Raw genomic sequence first — 22,375 nt, 5'->3', positions numbered from 1 at the left:
CCTTTTCTTTTTAGTGATAAGTTAGTAACTCTCTAACTTTTTACATCCATGTGTGGAATGAATTTTGTTATGTGCACCAATATGGAGTTGATATGTGGCGGGGGTGGGCCTGAGGGGTTCAGAGTGTGGGAGGGGGCTCAGGGTTGCAGCAGAGGGTTGGGGTCGGGGAGGGGTCGGGGGGGTGAGGGCTCTGGCTGGGGGTGTGGGCTCTGGGGTGGGGCTGGGGATGAGGGGTTCGGGGTGCAGGCTGCCCTGGGGCTGTGGCAAAGAGAGAGGACTCCCCCCTGCCCTCTCTTGCCACATCAGCCCGGGGCTGGGGGCTGGGGAGAGGTGCCTCTCCTCGCTGCAGCCCTGCTCGCTTCCTACCTCTCTCCTCTCCATTCCAGGCCCCTGTGCTTGTGTGCCTGCATGGTTCTTGATAGCCTGGTGCGTGGCCACCCAGCCGCCCATCTTAGAGGGATCTTAGATTACCACACAGATCTTTTTAAGCAAGCACATTTATGCTTAAGGTGAAAGCATTACAGAAAAAACATTAAAAATAAAAGAACCTACATTCATGCTAATAAGCTTACCAGAGATCACCCTGGCTCCAGCAAGGACTCTGGTAGGTAGCCAGTCCTTCAAGTCCTACCCTTGGGTTTTTCTGCAGTTACAAGTTCATAACCTTTGCTCGTAACGAGCACCCACACATAGATCAAGTCCTTCCAAACTTTCCAAGGAAGGATGGGGCCCTCCCTTGTGGAGAATGACCTGTCTGCTTACTGGATCAGAAAGCAGGCCCTGCATCAGTTTAAATTCAGGCTATTTATACAAAACTCCTTTCTTTGCCGGATGGTCTCTGGAGAATCCAGTTTGAACCAGTCTATGTGAGCCTCTTGGGAGCCGTTAAAACCTGAATGTATTTGGCTAATCTCCCCCCTCTGTTCTTAGTTCCTGGAAGGCTGTGGTCACCCTGCCCATGGAATTACAGACAGTCCCTGGTCCACTGTGATGCAGGCACTTAATGCAGTGACATCTCCCAAAGATACTGCCAGAAATTGCCACCTGTGTCACAGGCATATCCTCCTCACATTTATAGCACATTATCTGAGAACAAAGACTACATTCTCTGGGGATTTGAAAAGAAATGTGTTAATAAGTTTATGCTTTACAATGACTATGAGAAGGGGACGACAACAGGGTGGCCTGGCCCCTCTAAGGCGTCAGAGGCCTTGGGGTCAGCCTACCCTTTCCATGACACTGCCCCTTTAAGGAAGAGGTGTTAAAGGGAGCAGCAGGTAAGCTCTCTAAGTGTAAGTGTGTGTGTGGGTGGGTCGGTGGGTGGGTGGGGAGGGAGGGGGAGGCAGGTGGTATCTCATGACCAGGATAAAAACCCAGCTCTTGGCTGAGCCTGGTTTTGGGCCTCAAGGGCTAAAGGAAGCTTTAGCTACTTTTTCAAACTGGACGCTGGAAGGAGAATATTACTTTAAGTGAGCTGGACAACAAACAAAGTATTTGGGAGAAACAAGAGGGAGCTGAGGGTGGTGTGTCTGCAGCAGTGCCTTGCTGTGTCACTGGGGGGTGATCTGGGTCGGCACTCTGCCAAGGGGGCACTTAGTTTCCAATGTCTGACCTTTCATTTGGTGCCCTCTCGATAACACATCCCTGGGTTGTTATCTTTCCGATTTTTCATCTAAATGAAACTCAGAGCCCACAAACAGTTAAGTTACAACCTCAACCTCTCCCCTAAATTTATAACACCCCATGCTCTCAACTTGGGCAGATATGGCGACACCTAATACCGGCTCATGTGGCTAAGGCTGTAATTGGGATTTTGCAATTGCACTGTATTGTGGGAGGTGTGAATGTGTATTGTGTTTCCTTGTATGTGGTGGGCAAGAGACATTTTTTTGTGATAAGCCAGAGTCTGTTACTGCCAGTATGAACTTGCTGTGTGGATCTCAAAAAAGATATATTGGAATTGGAAAAGATTCAGAAAAAGGCAACAAAAATTATTAGGGGTATGGAACGGCTTCCATATGAGGAGAGAGAAAAAAGATTTGGACTTTTCAGTTTGGAAAAGAGATGACTAAGGGGGATATGATATAAAACCATGACTGGTGTGGAGAAAGTAAATTAGGAAGTGTTATTTACTCCTTCTCATAACACAAGAACTATAGGGGTGACCAAATGAAATTAACAGTCAGCAGGTTTAAAACAAACAAAAGTTAGTATTTCTTCACATAACACACAGTCAACCTGTGGAACTCTTTGCCAGAGGATGTTGTGAAGGCCAAGACTATAACAAGATTCAAAAAAGAACTAGATAAGTTCATGGAGGACAGGTCCATCAATGGCTATTAGCCAGGATGGGCAGGGATGGTGTCCCTAGCCTCTATTTGCCAGAAGCTGGGAATGGACAACAGGGAATGGATCACTTGTTCTGTTCATTCCTTCTGAAGCACCTGGCATTGGCCACTGTTGGAAGACAGGATAGTGGGCTAGATGAATCTCTAGGTCTGACCTAGTATGGCCATTCCTATGTTCTTATGTTCAAATGTATAGTTAAGAGCCAGTATTGTTAAGCCTATGCATTCAAAAATCATGAGCCAGACCCCCCAAAAATCCTGAAAATGGCTTTAAAAATCATGATTTTAAAGTAATACATTGTTCTTTTGTTTTGGTTTTTATTTGCTTTCTGGGTTTTGAGCCTTTAGGATTTTTGGTTTCACTCTCTTCTCTACAACAAAAAGATAGATTTATGAATGGGATTATATGACTAGGTACTTGTGATATCAGGAGACTGAAGTTGATGAACCTGGAAGTCCCGTCCAGTCCTCTGCTCCCAGGAGGGCTTTTTAAAGTGAAAGCTGAGATTCTTGTGTAATCATGTGGCTCCAAGAGCTGAGTTAGTAGCACTGAAGAGGTCTGGTCTATAATTTGGTATTTCCTTGCTTATTGGGGTTTGTCTTTTGGCATGTTGCACTTAGTCAACCTCAATTTTTTTTAAGGTTTTGTCTGTGGAATTTATATGAAGTGTTTTAAAAAAATCAATAAAACTCATCTCACTTTCAAAAGTGAGAGCTGCAAAAGTCAATATTGTATTATGCTCTGCACTGTTCGTTCTTGGTTTTTAATTACATCCATTATCTTTTTAACAGTCTGAAAATTGCTTGTAAAAAGCCAAAACAAACAACTATGTTCTAATAAAGTTTCTCATATTCTGAAGAAATTGTATTGACTCTGAAATGCCCCATCCCATCTAGTAAATATTGATTTCAGGGAAAAAAAACATGGTCAGCTGAGGTTCTGGTCTGTTATGTCTGCATACATCCAGAGTAACCACTATAGAAGTCAGTGAAGGAACACTGATGTTGGTGCATCTTAAATTAGATGGGATGAAGGAAGTATTTGAAAAAAAGTAATTTGGTCAAATAGATGAGCTGAGAAGATGACTTTAGGAGCTGTATTTTCACGGATAGACAAGTAGTTCTGTGTGTGTGGCCAGAAAGGAAGGCTCTGTAGTCAAGGGGGGATAGAATGCGTACAGCTGGTAGAAAATGGACTTTTTAGTGGAAACTTTCAGTTTTGAGCTGGAAACTGAAATGCTGCTATTATGCCTCGTGGAAATTGTAGTCCAGATGCCTCATGCTCCTGTTCTCCTCCATAGGCCAGACTCTCTGGTTGGACTACATCTCCCGTGATGCACCACACTCTCCCCCATTGGGGAAGTTAGGTTGTATTATAGCAGTTGCATGGCTGTGTTGCATCATGGGAGATGAAGTATGGCAGGGGAATCCAGTCTATAGAGGAGAACGGAGTCATGAGTTGTGTGTGAGCTACAACTCCTTTCAGGCACTGCAGCAGCATTTCAGAATTAAAATATTTCATTTTTGGCTAAAACCTGATTTTTGGGTGTTTGTTTTTCAACAACAACAAAAAGGCATTTTCCATGGAAAGGCGGAATTCTGCCCCCCAAAAATAGTGAAACCCAATTTTCCAGCAAGACTGTTTTGATGGAAAACTTTCGACCAGCCCTAATAGGAAGGGCCGGAATGAACAATTTGGCTGCGGGGGGCTGTCAGAAGGTAGAGCACAGGGAGTTGTTTGAAAGGGCATGTTCAGATAGTTTCTGAGCTGGGATCATTCTCTTGGCATTTGCTCTGTTGTATCTGCCGCAGAACGTGCCAATGTTCTGCTTTATCCCCCTATTGGCAGACTCCTTCCTGTGTCACAAGTGGCGGGGCTGGCCTATAGGGGACTAGAGGACTGGAAGGACTTCAAGAATCAGTTGCAAAAGCTTTTCGAATCCCCTCACACAAACAAAAAGCACTGAAAGCCCCACACTTAGGCCATGTCTACACGCACAGCGCTGCAGCTCTCCTGTCAGCATAATAAAACCACCTCCACGAACGGCAGAAGCTCTCCTGCCAGCATAGTGCTATGCACACGAATGCTGATGTCAGTGTAACTTATGTTGCTCAGGGGGGTGGAATATTCAACCCCCTGAGTGACATATGTTTTGCTGACAGTGGTAGTGTAGACACTGCGAATAAAAGGTAGGCACTAAGGCTGAGAATTTTTAAAGCAGTTAATGTAGTTAGGCACTGAACTCCCATTGCTTTTCAATGGGGAATGTGCTCCTGACTCACTTTTGAAGATTCCTCCCTAAATAACTCTCACCTTGATTAACTTGAAAGGAGTTCATTGCAATTCAGGTCGTTCTAAATAGTCAGCTAGCTCCGACTTAAAGGCTGCATGGTCAGTAAAGCTTCCACGATTCACATCTTCCAGGAGTAAGGTTGCCAACTTTCTATTTGCAGAAAACGGAACTCCCTTGCCCCACCTGGTGGCCCTGCCCCGCCCCTTCTTTGAGGCCCCACCCCCACTCATGCCATCCCCCCTCCCTCCCTCGCTCTACCCCCACCCTCGCTCACTCGCTCATTTTCACCGGACTGGGGCAGGGGATTGGGGTACGGGAGGGGGTGAGGGCTCCGGCTGGAGCTGTGGGCTCTGAGGTGGGGCCGGAGATGAGGGGTTTGGGGTGCAGGAGGAGGCTCTGGGCTGGGGCTGAGGGGTTTGGAGCATGGGAGGGGACTCTGGGCTGGGGCAGGGGCTTGGGGTGTGGGAGGGGGTACAGTCTCTGGGCCGGGGGTGTGGGCTCTGGGGGTGTGGCTGGGGATGAGGGGTTTGAGGTGCAGGAGGGGGCTCGGGGTTGGGGGTTGGGGTATGGGCTATGGGAGGGGGCTCGGGTGATCCCTGACTGAGGAAATAGACCCTTGGGGGCTATTACTAGGTAGCCTAATTTAGAGCAGCCCTGAAGCAGTTTGAGGGCAGCATCATTGTGTGCAAGGAGGTGGAACCAGCCCCTGGCAGTCAGGGATTGGGGGAATGTAAAGGTGATAAACAGCAGCCTTTGCACCTTCACCTCACATCTTTGGTCAGAGCCATTGTGCTTTACCAAGCTACCTAGTTAATCCTCCTAACCCTTCAGCCAGGCAGGGAAGTGCGAGCTCCATTTTACAGATGGCACGACCGGCACTGAGGGTACATCTACAGGGCAATTAAACACCCGCGACTGGCCCAGGTGAGTGGGCTCAGGCTGCCGGGCTCTGAAATTGCTGTGTAGAGGTTCTGGCTCGGGCTGGAGCCTGAGCTGTGGGACCCCACAGTGGGGGAGAGGTCCCTGAGCCCAGGCTCTATCCCGAGGCCTAACACCTACACTGCAATGTTTAGCCCCATGAGCCTGAGTCAGCTGACCTGGGCCATGTTCGGCTGTGCAACAGGTATCTTATTTCAGTATAGATGTACCCTGAGATGCTAGGGAAATCACTTTAGATAAGCTATTACCAGCAGGACAGTGGGGTGGGAGGAGGTATTGTTTCATATTCTCTGTGTATATATAAAGCCTGCTGCAGTTTCCACGATATGCATCTGAGGAAGTGAGCTGTAGCTCACGAAAGCTCATGCTCTAATAAATTGGTTAGTCTCTAAGGTGCCACAAGTCCTCCTTTTCTTTTTGCGAATACAGACTAACACGGCTGTTACTCTGAAACTAGGGCTAGACTGTGTCTCTAGGCACAGCCCTGAGGCCCAATTCCCTCTCTCCTTGGGTTGGAGGGGGTATTCTTTGCTCCTGGCATATACCAGCAGCAAATAACACCCCCATGCACCAGTTCAGCTGTGCTGACTAATTGTGGTGATGGTGGGGGGCGGGGTGGAGCCAAAGCTCCACACTTTGCTACTCACTCCTTCTCTAAGGTGAATGGGGGACATGCTGCCCCTGCTTCTTCCTGTATGCCTGAATCCAAGGTCTCTGGACCAGCGCAGGGTATATGTCCATGCCTTGCACCCAGTGCCTGCATTGCCATGCCATACTGGGGCTGCTCCAATGGAGCGGTGCAGTTATATATTGTAATCACATTTCCTTCTGGCTCTTTTTTTTTTTTGGTCACACTAGGAGAGCATTAAAGGTCCCCCGGCCCTTCCACCAAAGGGCAAACTTTGTGCCTCAGCCAACACCTCCTTTCTCAGTTACACGCATTCCCGTGTGCCGTGGTTTGAGGGCAGCATCATTGTGTGCTACCAGAACCTGGCTCATGACTCTGAAGCCCTAGAGCTGGGAGACCCTGAAACAAGACAAGGCAATCTATAAAGGCCAAGCCTGCTCTGGTCAGTGCTGCTCTCAACCCCTTATCAAACCCCTGCTCGTAGTAGAAGGAAGCCAAGTCGCACAGCATGTGTACCTTCACTGTGAGGATAACAGAGGCAGGTGCATTGGAAACTCACTTGAGAGAGCTGCAGTAGGATAGCTTGAGGCATGAATTTAGACCGATTCAGTGAAAGCGGGGCTAGAAGCTGTGTAGACAATCTTATTTCACTTTACAAGTGGCTTATTGGTTTAGCTTAAACATGTTCCTGTCTGACTTCAACTAAACTGAACTGAGCCTGGCTTGACACAAAGTGAGTCCATGCATCTTTTATCACTGCTTTAAAATAGCACCTTACCCTGGTGCACCTTTCTTGTGTATACAAGATCTTAGAGTTGGTTTTACGGTAGCCATGGATACCGATCTGAATGCAGGTGGGACTGAGTTAGGTAGCAAAGGCTGGATTTTGGGCCCCGCTAGACTGGCCCAACTGGTCAGCTGGGGATTTCCCTCATGTGGGGGAATTCCTGGGCAGGGAAGCCTAGAGCTGCCTAAGGGGAATTCGGCAGTGGTCAGGCCACATCTGGAGTATTGCGTCCAGTTTTGGGCCCCCCCCACTACAGAAAGTATGTGAACAAATTGGAGAGAGTCCAGCAGAGGGCAATGAAAATGATTAGGGGCTAGGGCACATGACTTATGAGGAGAGGCTGAGGGAACTGGGCTTGTTTAGTCCGCAGAAGAGAAGAGTGAGGGGGGATTTGATAGCAGCCTTCAACTACCTGATGGGGGGTTCCAAAGAGGTTGGAGTTCGGCTGTTCTCAGTGGTGGCAGATGACAGAACAAAGAGCAGTGGTCTCAAGTTGCAGTGGGGGAGGTCAAGGTTGGATATTAGGAAAAACTTTTTCACTAGGAGTGTGGTGAAGCACTGGAATGGGTTACCTAGGGAGGTGGTGGAATCTCCATCCTTAGAAGTTTTTAAGGTCAGGCTTGACAAAGCCCTGGCTGGGATGATTTAATTGGGGATTGGTCCTGCTTTGAGCAGGGGGTTGGACTAGATGACCTCCTGAGGTCCCTTCAAACCCTGATATTCTATGATTCTATGACAGCGTAGAATGGGCCTTGGAGCTGCAGCGGTTCCTTTGCAGCTCACCTCCCTCAGCTATGGTGAATTCTCAGTGGGTGCAGTGGCCTGGGAAGTCTAGCATCTAGACTTCTCTAGTGCGTAGTGCCATCTAGAGGCTGGGGTCTCTGTACATCACAGAGCCTTGACACCGACAAGAAAGACAGCACAAAACTACTGCCCCAAGGAAAGGCAACATTAAAAAAAGAGTGATAAAAGGAGCAGGAAGGCAGGTGTACATTTTCTCTGGGTCCCTGGTGTCCTGCCCCCACTCACCCCGCAGGAAGTTGCTTAGTAACAGACAGCCCCGTTGTATCACCAATGCCATTTGATTTTCCAGTGTAACTTTTTATAAAAGTGTTCTCCAAGCAAATAACTTGCAACTCACTGCCTTACTGCTATTGTACAAAAACAGGTGGGGCTGATGTTCCGCTGACATCGATGCCAGCCTGTTTAGCTGGTTCTTGATGGAGGAAAGTGATGGCAGAATCTTATTGCTAAGAGATAGGAGAACTGAGGTGGCCCAGTGGTTAGGGCATGAGCCTAGGAGTTGGTATACCAGGGGTCAGTTTTGTGCTCTGCCACAGACTTCCCGTGGGACCTTGGGCAAGTCGTTTAGCCTCTCTGTGCCTCCACTTCCCATCTGTAATGTGGGAATAATAGCACTGCCCAGCCTCCCAGGGAAGTGGTGAGGATTGATAATTACAGGTTACGAGGTGCTGAGATACCATTGTAAAGGGGGCTAGAGAAGTACAAATAATATCGACAGAAATGAGGTTCTGACATCCCCACACTCGTAGAATCATAGAATATCAGGGTTGGAAGGGACCTCAGGAGGTCGTCTAGTCCAACCCCCTGCTCGAAGCAGGAGTTTTGTCACCTCCTGTTATGAGAATCAATAGCTGTCCCAGCAGTAAAAAAGTAATTACACTGGGCCCTCAGTACTCTGACCAACAAATATAAAGGAGAAACAAAGCAGATGAAGAGACAGCCGGTTCTAAAAGGGCTTCTAAATTTAACAGCCGGTTCCAGCGAACCAGTGCGAACCAGCTCCAGCTCATCACTGGTTAGGAGAACATAGTGTAGCCTTGGGTCAAGGGACAGGAGGCGTTCAGAAGGGAGGAGTATCATAAAATGTACTTTATCCTGATGGCTCGCCCATCCTTAGGGTTTTCAGTATCAAATGCAGGGCTGGCTGAATTGCATTGCACATAACTCAGGGGATGGATTTAGCCCCTGTGGTGCAAGCTGGCGTGAGTGAGTAGCTGTTAGGGAATCCTTACACAGTGTAGGTATGGTGGGTGAAATCCTGGCCTTGCTGAAGTCAGTGGGAGTCATGTCATTGACTTCAATAGTGCCAGGATTTCACCTCCGACAATCCTCAATCACCACAATGTCCTCTTGCAGCACCCTTGCAAGGGGTTATAGATTAGAGCAGCAATGAGGCTGCTCTGGAATGTATCAGGAGCTGAGCCAGCCCCCAGTAGCCTCAGGAGATACAGCTACTTTCTCCTGCCCTTCTGCCACTTGGATCTTGTAGCAAATGCAGCTGAGCTGGTCCCAAGGATCAGGCTCCTTGAGGAGAAGAAAAATCTATATTCTGTAACCAAATCCCTGAGAGCCAGACCTTGTTTTTTTTCCCATTGCCCTGAACATTGTTGTCACTTGCATCTGTGCAAAGTGGGTATAAAATGCTACCATTACAATTTGATGTCATTTGCCGCTGTGTAACATGCTTATACAATGTACAAGGAAAGGGAGGATCAACCACCACTTAATTGACAGAGTGTCATTAAATTGACACTTAATTTATTGCTTGTTTTGCTCTGTGTTCAGAACAAGCAAGGAGTAATCAAATGGCAAAGGCTGCTCCTCCCAGTCTAAGAAACCCAACCTGTTCTAATTCATGTCCTCATGAAAAGCTAAACAGAGCTGTTAAACAATAAACCGAGCCGTGTGTTTAAACAGGGCTCATCTCGTTCCTGGGTTCACATGAGACTGTTGCATTGGCCAGAGTGTGTCTTCTGAGAATCCAAAGGCTCCTGCATGAATTGTTTAAGGCCAAAGCTTGTGATGCTCATTTGAGGCTGGTATCCTGCAGGCCGCTGAGCACCCTTTGTTCTCTTTGACCTTAGCGAGTGTTGAGAATGTTCAGTGTTACTCAGGATCGCTTGATACCTTGCAGGATTGAACCTCAGTCCCCACCCAGGCACAACTCCCATGGAAGGCCCGTTTTGCCTGAAGGAGGACAGCAGAAAGGGACCTTTTGTGATTACAAAGCATGGGAGGAAAGGTGCGCTATAATTGCCCCGTATTACTGAGCAGAATCTCGAAGCTCTTGGGAGCAGTTCTTTAATCACCAGAAAGAGATGGTATTATTCTGTGTCTTCACAGCTTCGGATAACAGCCCAGAGGATTAACTCTGGATTAAGTGGCCAGTCCCATTCACCCAGCCGTCTCCCCATCCCAATCTAAAGCACCTGGGGAGCTGTAATGTTCTGATTAAATGAAAGGCACTGGTAAGAGCTCCCTGTTTCCAAACAGTCACCAATTTCTGCCACGTTGCTAACCTTACGAGCTGTGATTCAGACCCAGGCACAGGTCAGTGGCACAGGTCCCGCTGTGTGCTAATACACAGAGAAGGTCTGTAACAGGCTTCTATCGGTGGAGCTTTAGCTCAAGTAGCTTGTGCTTTTTACATCTGAAGTTTCCTGGTTCAGTCCCGTGTGTTGGCCCGGAGGGTGGACAGCACACTCCCATACTGTGGTGAGGGAGCCATACAAGTGTCGTGCGAGAGACAGCAGATCAGCGGGCTGACAACTGCAGTATTTTCCTTACAGTGGGAGAACTCCATTCCTTGCTGCTGAATTGCAGGGGCTACTTTGGTTGCTGTTGTGGGACTGAAAGCTCTTTCCTGCAATGCACCCCTCAATGGCTGGGTGAAATTCTTCAGTCCTTAGGGGTGGAGCATGTAGAATGTTGCAGGTTTCCCCCTTGACTTTATCCTGCTCTGTTACTTGCTAAGTACGTTAAGGTGCATTATTTTCTCTGGCCCACAGGAGCTGAAGCTCTACCGCTTGAGAGGGGGAGGAGTGAAAGGAGAGCTCAATGCTTGAACAGAACTCCCGTGGGCTTGGAAGTAGCACGAGCTGAAGCAGGTAGCTGGTCCTTGGATTTAGATTGTAATCTGTTTGGGGCAGGGGCTTTCAGTTCTGTTTGTACAGTGCCTAGCACAGTGGGGTCCTGGTCCATGACTGAAGCTCCTAGGCACTGCTATCAGTAAATAGTAATAAGTCTGAGATGAAACAAGGAGCCTTCAATGTAGTCTAGATTGTAAGGTCTGTAGGACAGTGACTCCTAACGTTTGTTTGTACAGCACTTTGCACAAAGGGGGCCCAATTCTGGGGGCCTCTGGGTGCTGGTGGAATAGAAATAATAAACTAATGTTCCAACTGGCGGTAGAGTTTAGTCAAAAATCTGTCGTAGTCTGCAGAGTTGTGGTGTGCATGGGTCCTTCCTGGGGATGGCCTTGGACTTCACCTCTGAAGTGATCTGTTCTAAGTGCTAAGTGTCTCAAGCGTGAGCGACCCTCCTCTTGGGCAGCAACTCACCCATTTCCCCTCTGTAAACCAAGGGCAGATCCGTGTGATTCCTCCAGCTTCAGACCATGTCTGCCCTGCCCCAGGTACAGCATGCATCGCCGAACCTCCTGGCAGGTGAACAGCAGGCAGGTGCAGCCCTTCGGGAGCAGAGGCTGCTAGTGATATGCCAGCAGCTTGGGCAAACACCTGTCAGGGATGGTCTAGATAATACTTAGTCCTGTCCTGAGTGCAGGGGACTGGACTAGATGACCTCTTGAGGTCCCTTCCAGTCCTATGATTCTATGATTCTAAGCCAGGCACATAAAACCAGCCCATTGCCGGACAGCAGCAAACACGGGTGGCTTGGATACCAGTATGTGATTTCTCTGTCCCTCCATGGGGGCAGTGTTCGGATCACATGCACTGATCCTGGCCTCAGAGGGAGGGATTCTTGCCTCTCTACTCGCTGAAGCCAAGGTCTGAAATAATCCCACACCCTCCATCAGCAAAACGGTCTGTTCCCATTTAAAATGGCAAAATATTAAAAATCTTGGTCCAGTTCCGCTCATTACGCTGGTGTCAGTGGCGGGTTCTCTCCATTGCAATCACACTATGGCGCTGCTGGTGTGAGAGGAGAATCCGTCCAACTTCTGTCCTGGTTGTACAAAGCTTGTGCCCAGAGTCCCCTCCTCTTGCTCTGTGGCTATGTGAGCTCTTCCTGGGGGATCAGCATGTGGCTCTCCAGGGTTTGGTCAAAGCTGCTGGGACCATAGGGTGAAGTTCCATCCTCCTGCTCATATGGCTTCTCATCGCTGCAGTGTGTGAACGCCTCGCTGTCATTAGAATATTTTATACCCCCAATGCCCCGCTGAGGTAGGGAGAAGCGGTGTAGCTCAGCATGGAAATTTGCGTGGGCTCCAACGTACGGTGGACAGGCAATCACCAAAGGTTTGATGTCACAGCAAATCATCTAAATGGCCTATATTTGAATGCCAGGGGCAGGCATGTAGGCGGGATAACGGGGATAGAAGGGATTTGAGTGCAGGAAGCCTGCAGGCTGGGCTGGCCAGAGAAGAGGGTTGATCGCTGCAGGCAGGTATGGGTTAAGCCAAAAGTAGAGGACAGGTCAGCAGCTGTGAGGGACCAGGCTCTCGCTGAAGTTGTCAGGGGCTGGGAGAAGTTTGCAGCTCAGGCTGCTCCACTCCCTGCTGGCCATGGCATTCTGCAGATGGGCCAATAGTCACCTGCTCTTCAGCCAGGACTTCCACATGGTGTGGATCGGGTCACCAGCTTTTGCATTCACACAAGTTCAGATATAGGTGGACTGGGCTCACCTGTGGCTGTGCCCCAGGTCAGGAAGTGCTATCCCCATTTTATAGACAGAGAAACACAGAGGCATAGAGTACATTGTGGGGTGTCCAAGGTCACCTGGTTCGAGTCCCAGCTCTGTGGCAGAGCTGGGACTTGAACCAAGGCCTTCTGAGCCCCAGTCCAGTGCCCTAGGCACTGGCTTATCCTATGGCAAACCGCAGCATAAAGCTCTGTTTCCTTGTTGACTAATAAGTAACATGCAGCTGTTAGTGCTGTACTGGGATGTAAAAGTAGGGACAGGGCTACCTTCTTCTGGCTAGGACTGTAGCATCCTATCCTGAGGGCAGGGTTTACTCAGGCCTAGCTTGGGGGTATGTGTAATTATTTCTCTGCCCCTCCCAGAAGTCAGGATTTCTAGGAAGAGGGGTTCCTCTCTCTGAGCCGGCTGAACAGAGCCATAGGTTAGACCAATGGTCCCAAAAGTCTGGGGCGTGCCCCCCTAGGGGGTGTGGAGGAATGTATTTTGGGGGGGGGGTGCATGCAGCAGGGCCTGGGCCAGCCCCCACGAGGTCTGGACCAGCCCCCACGCAGCTCAGGTCTGGCCCCCGCCACAGCTCTGCTCCCAGACCAACTCCAACTCTAGCTCCAGCTCCTCCCCCATCCCCAGTTCTGCACCCAGCTTTGCCTTCAGCCTCCGCTCCTCTGCTGAGCCATCTGTGCAGTAATGGGCTTGCTGCTCTGGTGGCCTGTCTGGGTCTCTCTCTACCATGCCTACCAGTGTCCAGGGGTGCTTGCATTCTTCTTAATCCCATGCAATATTGAGGTGAACCTGCTTTTACCCAGGTGTGCTCTCTAATTAGCTTATTTCCATTTGGATAAGAGAGAAACAGAGAGACACAACATAACACTCAGTGGGGATGTCAAAACAGTTCATAGCCCCTTCTACGCAGCATGGCCCCGAATGTTGATGAAGGCAACTGGGCTACCTGCCAGCGGAAGCAATCTGTCCCCAGGCTTTCCTGTTAATAGAGATCCCAATCAATCATGTCAGACTTGTATCTGGGCTGCCTGAGCATGAGCATAGTGCATTAAAAAAAATGAAAGGGTTAGACATTTCTATAAGTAAGACTGGCCCATACTAGTAACTAGGATAAACATTAGGGTTAGCCACAGATAGGATGCTTCCTGGCATCAGCTGACCATCAACAGGGATTAGGAAGAAATGTAATCTCAATATGAAGGCCCATATATTGTCCTTCTGTGTAACTTGTGTGGTGCTGTGCACTAGGCAGACAAAGTTTCCCAGTCCCCTGAATCCAACATTTAGTTCTACAGACTGTTGCTTCCCTTGGATTAGTTTTGATCCTTTATGCTGTCTTCACTGCTAACAGTTATGCTTTTTTACATTGCAGTAACCTTCTCTCAGAGGAGATTAGGGACAGGTTACTTCTACCCTGGGGGGAGGGATAGCTCAGTGGTTTGAGCATTGGCCTGCTAAACCCAGGGTTGTGAGTTCAATCCTTGAGGGGGCCATTTGGGATCTGGGGCAAAAATTGGGGATCGGTCCTGCTTTGAGCAGGGGGTTGGACTAGATGACCTCCTGAGGTCCCTTCCAACCCTGATATTCTATGATTCTACCCATGGGTGTGCACATGGGGGGAGGAGGAAGGAAAGCAGGGGCAAGGTCCCCCCCCCATAATCGGCAGAGGCACAGAACTCCTCTGGCTCTGGGGCCACGGTGAGGGCACAGAACATGCCCCTCCAAAAGTGATAACATTTAAATTCCCGTGCACGTCCCTGCTTCTACCTCAGTGTGGCCTTGCGGGCAGACCACCAATGGGGGTTTGGAAGATTTGGGATCTGTTCCCAGCTCTGCTGTTGGCCTGCCAGGTGACCTTGGGCAAGTGGCTTCATTTTTTGAGTGACAAAATGCAACATGGATGAGTGAAGAATAAGACATATGGGCGGGGTGGAGTAGGAAATAATCTTAACTATACGTATACAATGGTGGGGTCTCATTTAGCTGTTACCACCCAAGAAAGATCTTGGAGTTGCTGTGGTTAGTTTGCTCAGCTCAGCGTGCAGCAGTGGTCAAATAAAATAACAATGTTGGGAACTATTAGGAAAGGGATGGAAAATAAGACTCAAAATATCAAATGCTGCTATATAAATCCATTGTGCACCCACACCTTGAATACCATGTGCAGTTCTGGTTGCCCCATCTCAAAAACGATAGAGTGGAACTGGAAAAGGTTCAGAGAAGGGCAACAAAACCAGGAAAGGGTGTGGAATGGCTTTCATATGAGGAGAGACTAAAAGCGTTAGGTGTGATCAGCTTAGAAACAAGATGACTGAGGAGGGAGAGATCTATAAAATCATGACTGGTGTGGAAAAAGTGAATAGAAGAGTGGTTATACTTTCCCACACTACAAAAACCAGGAGTCACCCAATGACACTAACAGGCAGCAGGTTTAATACAAACAAGAGGAAGTACTCTTTCACACAGAGCACAGTTAACTCGTGGAACTCATTGCCATGGGATGTTGTGATGGCCAAAAGTATAACTGAGTTCATGGACAATAGGTCCCGCAATGGCTATTAGCCATGATGGTCAGGGACAAAACCCAATATTTGGGGTTACCCTAAACTTCTGACTGCCAAAAGCAGGGAAGGGAAAATAGGGGTGGATCCCTCCAACTGACCTGCTCTGTACACTCCTTCTGAAGTTCTGGCACAGGCCACTGCTAGAGACAGGATGCAGGGCTAGATGGTTCTCAAAGTTTTAAATTGGCGACCCCTTTCACACAGCAAGCCTCTGATTGTGACACCACCCCCTTATAAATTAAAAACACTTTTTTATATTTAACACTATTGTAAATGCTGGCAGTGAAGTGGGGTTTCGGGGTGGAGGTTGACAGCTCACAACTCCTCACGTAATAACCTCGTGACCCTCTGAGGAGTCATGACCCCCTGTTTGAGATCCCGAGGCTAAATGCACTAAGGGTCTAAGCAAGTATGGTAGTTCTTAAGTTCTGTGCCTCCATTTCCTCATCTGTAAAATGGGGATAACCTCCTTTTGTAAAGTGCTTTGGAATCTACTGATAAGTTCTATAAAAGCAAAAACATGCTGAGGAGCTCTGTGTGGCTCAAAAGCTTGTCTCACCAACAGAAGTTATTCCAATAAAAGATCTTACCTCACCCACCTTGTATCCCTAATAGAAGACAGAGGCATTATTGTTTATTAATTAAGGTCAAATGTACAGTAGAACCTCAGAGTTATGAACACCTTGGGAATGGAGGTTGTTCGTAACTCTGAAATATTTGTAACTCTGAACAAAACATTATAGTGGTTCCTCCAAAAGTTTACAGATGAACATTGACTTAATACAGCTTTGCAACTTTACTATGCAGAAGAAAAATGCTACTTTCCCTTAATTTTTTAGTAGTTTAACACAGTACTGTACTGTATTTGTTTCCCCCTGGCTGCTGCCTGATTGCGTACTTCCGGTTCCAAATGAGGTGTGTGGTTGACTGCTCAGTTTGTAATTCTGGTGCTCGTAACTCTGAGATGCTACTGTATGCCTTCTACCTGGGGTTGCCCTTGACAAGCGACACCAAGGTAAATACAGTGTCTTGTCTCTAACTAGGATTTTATATTGAGATAGCTAACTGGAGTTAGCTCTTGATATAAATACATCCCTACAGTTTGCAGGGAAGACACACAGCCTTAGAAAGCATCAGGTAGTAAATATCTGAGATGTTACAAACAAAAATCCCAGTTTGCTTAAATGAATGAGCAAACAGGATTTATTGACATATTACAGGATAGAGAGAGCGTATACATCAAATACTGTAAATTCATGCTTCTCTACATGAACACACCTGAAAGCATCTTTAGACTGTCTCTCAACTTGAAAGTACAGGGTTCTTGACAAATCCATGCTGACTGTTATTTATCACCTTATTATCTTCTAGGTGTTTGCAAATTGATTGCTTAATTATTTGCTCCATTATCTTTCCTGGTACAGAAGTTAAGCTGACGGGTCTGTAATTCCCTGGGTTGTTCTTATTCCCCTTTTTATAGATTGGCACTATATTTGCCCTTTTCCAGTCTTCTGGAAACTCTCCCATCTTCCATGACTTTTCAAAGATAATCGCTAATGGCTCAGATATCTCCTCAGTCCGCTCCTTGAGTATTCTAGGATGCATTTCATCAGGCCCTAGTGATTTAAAAACACCTAACTTGTCTAAGTAATTTTTGATTTGTTTTTTCCCTATTTTAGACTCTGATCCTACCTCATTTTCACTGGCATTCACTATGTTAGATGTGCAGGTGCCACCAACCTTCTTGGTGAAAACCGAAACAAAGAAGTCATTAAGCACCTCTGCCATTTCCACATTTTCTGTTATTGTCTTTCCCCCATCATTGAGTAACGGACCTACTCTGTCCTTGGGTCTTCTTCTTGCTTCTAATGTATTTGTAGAATGTTTTCTTGTTTCCTTTTATGTCCCTAGCTAGTTTGATCTTGTTTTGTGCCTTGGTCTTTCTAATTTTGTCCCTACATACTTTTGTTATTTGTTTATATTCATCCTTTGTAATTTGACCTGTATCTGATTTATATGCTCTCTCTATCTGGTAATATGTCAATATATCCTGTTCATTCACTTGTGTTTGTACAGCACCTAGCACTTTGCGGTCCGTGGTCCATGACTGGGGCTCTTGGTCACTATGGGAATACTGCCACTAATATCTAGTTCCTATAGCTATTTCACAACTGAGTACACCATAGACTTTTTTATGCCCTCCTTTGAAGCCCTTGGCTGTGGCTGAAGCCAGTGGAGTGATGCACAGATGTCAGTGTGAGCCCTTGTGCCCCTAGCTACAAGATCAGGGCCATATGCAGCAATAATCTGTTGACACTGGTGCTTGATATTAACAGATATTAGCATGCTGCTCAGGGAGTAAGCCATGCAGCTTTCATCGGGAAGAGCGAGTGGCTGTGTTGCCTTTAAAATGGAAAGATGAGCTTGTGATTAGGTTCATAGACTGGGGGTCAGGAGCTTTGCATTCAGTTCTCAGCTCTCTGCCAGACTCCCCTGTGCGACTTTGCTCAAGTCACTTTGTGCCTCTGTTCCTCTCTGTGATATAATATTCCCTGACTCCCACCTTGTGTCTCTTTGGAGCGTTAGCTTCTGCTGGTAGCGACTGCCTGTCAATTAAGCACCTGCAGTTGGCCAGTGTCAGCTGACTTGAGCTATGGGGCTGTGTAATTGCACTGGGCTCTGGGATCCTCCCCCCTCACAGGGGACTGGGCTCCAGCCCGAGCCTGAACGTCTACACAGCAGATTTACAGCCCGAGCCAGTTGATGCAGGCCAGCTGTGGGCGGTTAATGGCAGTGTAGACACACCCATATTGTCTGTACAGTGCTTGGCACAATGGGGCCCTGTTCTTTGTTGGGGACTCTGAAGATCTATCTATACTGCAGTCCACAGTGTGACTGCATCTCAGGTAGACGTAGCCCGTGTCAGCTTTACCTGCACTAGTGTTAAAAACCATATTGTACAAGCCTGCCTGGAACCCTAGATACCTACTCGCCTTGCTGAAGCCCACCCCACTGCATCTACACTGCTCCTTTTATCCAGGCTAGTGGGGGGAAAGCTAGGATGGGTATGTCTACCCAAGGTGCAAGCACACCTTGGATATCCATGTAGACGTAGGCCTTGTCTACACAACTGCTTAAGTTGAGGTAAGTTATGTTGCTCAGGGTTGTAAAAAACCACCCCAGGAGCGACTTAACGCGGTGTCTACAGCACACGATGTCAGTGGGAAATGGATGCTCTTCCATTGACATAGCTTCTGTCTCTCACTGAGGATTAATTAAGTCGATGGGAGAACGCTCGATCGCAGCGGCACCGATTTGGCGCCATAGTGAAGACAAGCCCATAGTCTGAGAGCTACCAGCACCCTGACCTCTAGGTAACAGTTTGGCAGAACCTTAGTGCAGTTTTCTTTCTGCCATTAGGTGGCACTAGAGGAAACAGAATGAATACAGACTGGAAACTTCACATGGTGATTTCTGAAAGCTTCCTGGAACAAATTTTCCTTTGCTGGGCCTGTGAAACCAAATAACGAAAGAGATTTGGCAGGGATCATGATGCTCTGTGTGTGTGTGCGCGCCTCAGAGGGAGAGAGACCGTCAAAGCGCATAGTATCAGGGGGTAGCCGTGTTAGTCTGTATCCACAAAAGCAACAAGGAGTCCGGTGGCACCTTAAAGACTAACAGATATATTTGAGCATAAGCTTTCGTGGGTAAAAACCTTACTTCTTCAGATGCATCAAAGCGCATAGGATTCAATCAAATCGAAACTGTCAAGATAAGTCATCAGTGTCTGGAAAATGAAGTGGCTGCTGGCCTAATTGTCCTAGACAGCAGGGAGCATATGATAACGAGTGCTCCTGAACACAGATAAACTTATAAATGGTGGGATGTGAGGGGGAGGGGGAACGGGAGAAAAGGCCGTCTTTGCCAGCAATGCGATCAGAAAACTTGCAAGTGCAGGTGTTTGCGTAGGAGGAAGGATAGCACCAGGAAGACTAAAGGAGGGTAAGAGAAGGAGGAGATTCTGCGGCTGCATCTTGGGAACCAAATGTTTCCAGCTGAACAAAACACCCTTAGACTGATGTGTAAAGACTCCTGGTTAAAAGCAGTTGTGCATGGATCTCTGCAAATGTATGTTATACTGATGGTGTGCTAGGGAAAGTAAGGTAAATCCTGTATTTACCCTCCTGGATGTGCCGTTTGGAGCTGCTCTGCCCTGGCTTCAAAACACTCGTTTGATCCGGACTGCCAACCCTCCACCAATGTTTGAGGCTGTTTTGGATGTGGCTTGTTGGTTAGGCCCTAACTGGACTTAAAATGGTACCAAACAGATGGTGTGGAAAGAGACCCTTCTGCTCACCCCCATTTCTTTGACTGAAATGGTTTGGCTTAGTTGCTGGGAAGGAGAAGATGTCAGGAGCTTTCTGTAAAGGCTGGTGAAAAGCAGCTCTCTGAAAATGGTATTGTGGCGTCCCGTGTTCGTTGTGTCTCCCGTAACTGCCAAAGCAAATGGGCTTCGGTCTCTAAAGTGAAAATAAGGGGGCTTTGCTCCTACATGCCAGTTCTTCAAGCTCCCGCTGCCATCTGAGAGTCAAGCTGGGTTCTTTGCTTCTTGTGCCATCACCATCAGTGCTAAAGATTCTGCTAGCTAGACTGGGGCCTCAGGAGCATTTGTGCTGCCCCATTGTTTTTAGAGGGTTTGCATGAATGCAACTGAGTAGAAGTTACTGAATAATCCTGTTGGTGATGCACCCGAAGGAATAGATTCCTGCCTGTGCAGAAATCTATTCCTTTGGGTGCATCACCACAGCTGTTTGGTGGGGCCACTTGATCAGCTGTTTGGCAGCTGGCCGGAGGTGCTCGGGGGAGGACAGATAGCAGCAAGGGGCTGGCAGGTGGGGAGCCTCAGGGGAGGGGGCGGAGCAGGGGCAGGAAGAGGTGGAGCAAGGGAGGCTTCGGGGGAGGGACGGGGAGAGGTGGAGCGAGGGTGGGGCCTCAAGGGAAGGAGCAGAGTGGGGACTGGACCTTGGGGGAGAGTGGGGGTGGAACACCTGCCTGGAAAAATAAAAGTCAGCTCCTGTGGACTCCTGTGCTCTTTCCCCTAGCCATGGGGCTCTGCAGGGCCAGCACACGTAGAAAGAAATAAATCTTCCTTTGATGTTCAGATCTGTAGAGATTTGAAACGGACTTTTTACAGTCATAGAATCATAGAATATCAGGGTTGAAAGGGATCTCAGGAGGTCATCTAGTCCAACCCCCTGCTCGAAGGAGGACCAATCCCTAACTAAATCATCCCAGCCAGGGCTTTGTGAAGCTGGGCCTTAAAAACCTCCAAGGATGGAGATTCCACCACCTCCCTAGGTAACCCATTCCAGGGCTTCACCACCCTCCTAGTGAAAAAGTTTTTCCTAATATCCAACTTAGACCTTCCCCACTGCAAGCTGGCCCAAACTTGGGGAGAGCTGTTAGAGTTTGAGAAAGAAACAGGCCTCTCTTATGGGACTGCAACTTCATCAGTGTCTAGGTGCATTTCATTGTTTCCTAGCTGTCAATGTGCTTTTTCTGTGGCTTCTGCCCTCTTTTTTAATAAGGGCTTTCTAGGTGAGGGAATAAAAGTTCCTCCCAGCTTGTGAAGGATGCCATTTTTCAGGAGCCCTTGGTGGCTGCTTGGAAGGCTTTCTAAGCTGTTCTGTGCAAATGTGAAGTGCCTTAGCATTAGACCGTAAGACTTGAATCCCAGAAAGAGATCAGAGCACTGCTAACAAATAGAATGAGGGGAATTCACGCAGAGTAGGGAGAAATAAAAGCCTGTGACTGAAGAGGAATGATGGGAGAAAAGCAGCGTTGGAGACCAGTCTCCAGAACCAGATAAGGTCCTGGCTTTCATGTAGTCTGATGCTTTGAATTGCCTGTGGTCTTTGGGTGGTTTTTAACCTGCTTCAGTGAGAGCTCTCTGGTGAATAACTGAGCCCCTTTCATTGTGTCTGACCGCTTGTCATGAGAAACATGGAGGCTCCATTTTGAACCACGCTGTCCTTGGGCTTCTTCAACACTGATAGAAAAGCCTTTCAAGTAGAAGAGACCCCCAAAACCTCTGAGACTGGGCAGGGGTGGTAACAAGATGTGTTAGACCTTTTTATTTCAGCAATAACTGGATGCTGTTTTACTTCCCCACCCCTCCCCCACGCCCAAACTGTGGTGCACTGTGCCTTTAAAGAGCCCTACACCAGCAAGTGCAGCTGTCTGGGTGCGGGGGTGGTGTATGCATTGTGATCGGAGAGGCTGCAATAAATATTGGTTTGCTGAAACATCCTGACTTGTCTGTTAGCTGACCCCCAGTGTTTGTCTACCCTGCAATCAGCAGTGACCACAGCACTTGTAGACATTCCTGAGGTAGCTTTGATCTAGCCACCACAAATAACAGCTTGTGCGGCTAAATTTGCACTGGTGCACAAGTCTACCTGGGACCAGGGGTACATGCTCAAGCACTTAGCCCAGGCTGTTGCCCTGGCTTGCTGCTGCTGTTCAAGCTAGCTAGATCAACGCTAGCTTGGATAGGTGCTGGAGTCACACCTCTGATTGCCGTGTAGACATACCCTAAGTCTGATACCAAACCAGGGGTTGTTAGTTCAGACCCTTTTCTCTGAGTCAGTGTTGTACCGATGTCCCCAGAGTGGTCTGAAGGAGTCTGGAGGAGTAAAATGGAATTCTTGGCCAACTGTGATCATTAAAAGGCCTGCTACTCTTTCCAAGAGTCACTGGTGTCCTGGTCCAAATGACGTCCTTGTACTAAGTTCCCCCTTTCGTGCACTTAGACTTGCTCCATCTAAGAGTGGGAATTAAAGAAGGGGGTGCTCATGTAGTCCAGCAATGGCCATATAAGCACCTGGATAGACAGCTGCCTCCCTTTGCAAGGAAAGTGGGTAAGGAATGTTTGTGTGTATGATGAGTGAAAAGGATCGGTAAGGACTGAGAATACTGCTAGTTGCTAGCAATACAGAGCTTATAAGTAGGGCGGGTTTGGAAAAAAGTAGGAACTTTTTTTTCTAAAAGTTTGAACAAAAGTTCCAGTGGCAAAAAGCGGAGCAGAGGGGGCGGAGGGGAGGGGAGTGGGGAAGGGAATGTGGTTGAAG

General features: G+C 48.0%; 1 protein-coding gene across 7 annotated transcripts in view; it reads left to right on the top strand.

Moving 5' to 3' along the window:
- SEC22C (SEC22 homolog C, vesicle trafficking protein) overlaps window positions 1-22,375 on the top strand; it is a 227,901-nt gene that overhangs the window by 80,415 nt on the left and 125,111 nt on the right. Inside the window, exons 6-7 of one of the 7 annotated variants that reach the window (XR_012157659.1) lie at window positions 9,935-10,042; window positions 10,809-10,907. The exons of 3 other annotated variants lie outside the window; for them this stretch is intronic. Coding sequence is in view for 3 of the 4 variants with exons in the window: in XM_073334770.1 (XP_073190871.1) it covers window positions 9,935-10,042; window positions 10,809-11,032 (332 nt within the window). In the remaining variant the exon portion in view is untranslated. Of the gene's footprint in view, window positions 1-9,934; window positions 10,043-10,808; window positions 11,135-22,375 lie in introns of those variants that run through there. 3 more of the 7 variants (XM_073334770.1, XM_073334773.1, XM_073334779.1) reach the window with 3 other exon arrangements.

The sequence above is a fragment of the Lepidochelys kempii genome, chromosome 2 (genome assembly GCF_965140265.1).
Source record: "Lepidochelys kempii isolate rLepKem1 chromosome 2, rLepKem1.hap2, whole genome shotgun sequence".
NCBI lineage: Eukaryota > Metazoa > Chordata > Testudines > Cheloniidae > Lepidochelys > Lepidochelys kempii.
The sequence above is the reverse complement of the archived record's forward strand: the minus strand, read 5'-3'. Positions and strand labels throughout refer to the sequence as shown.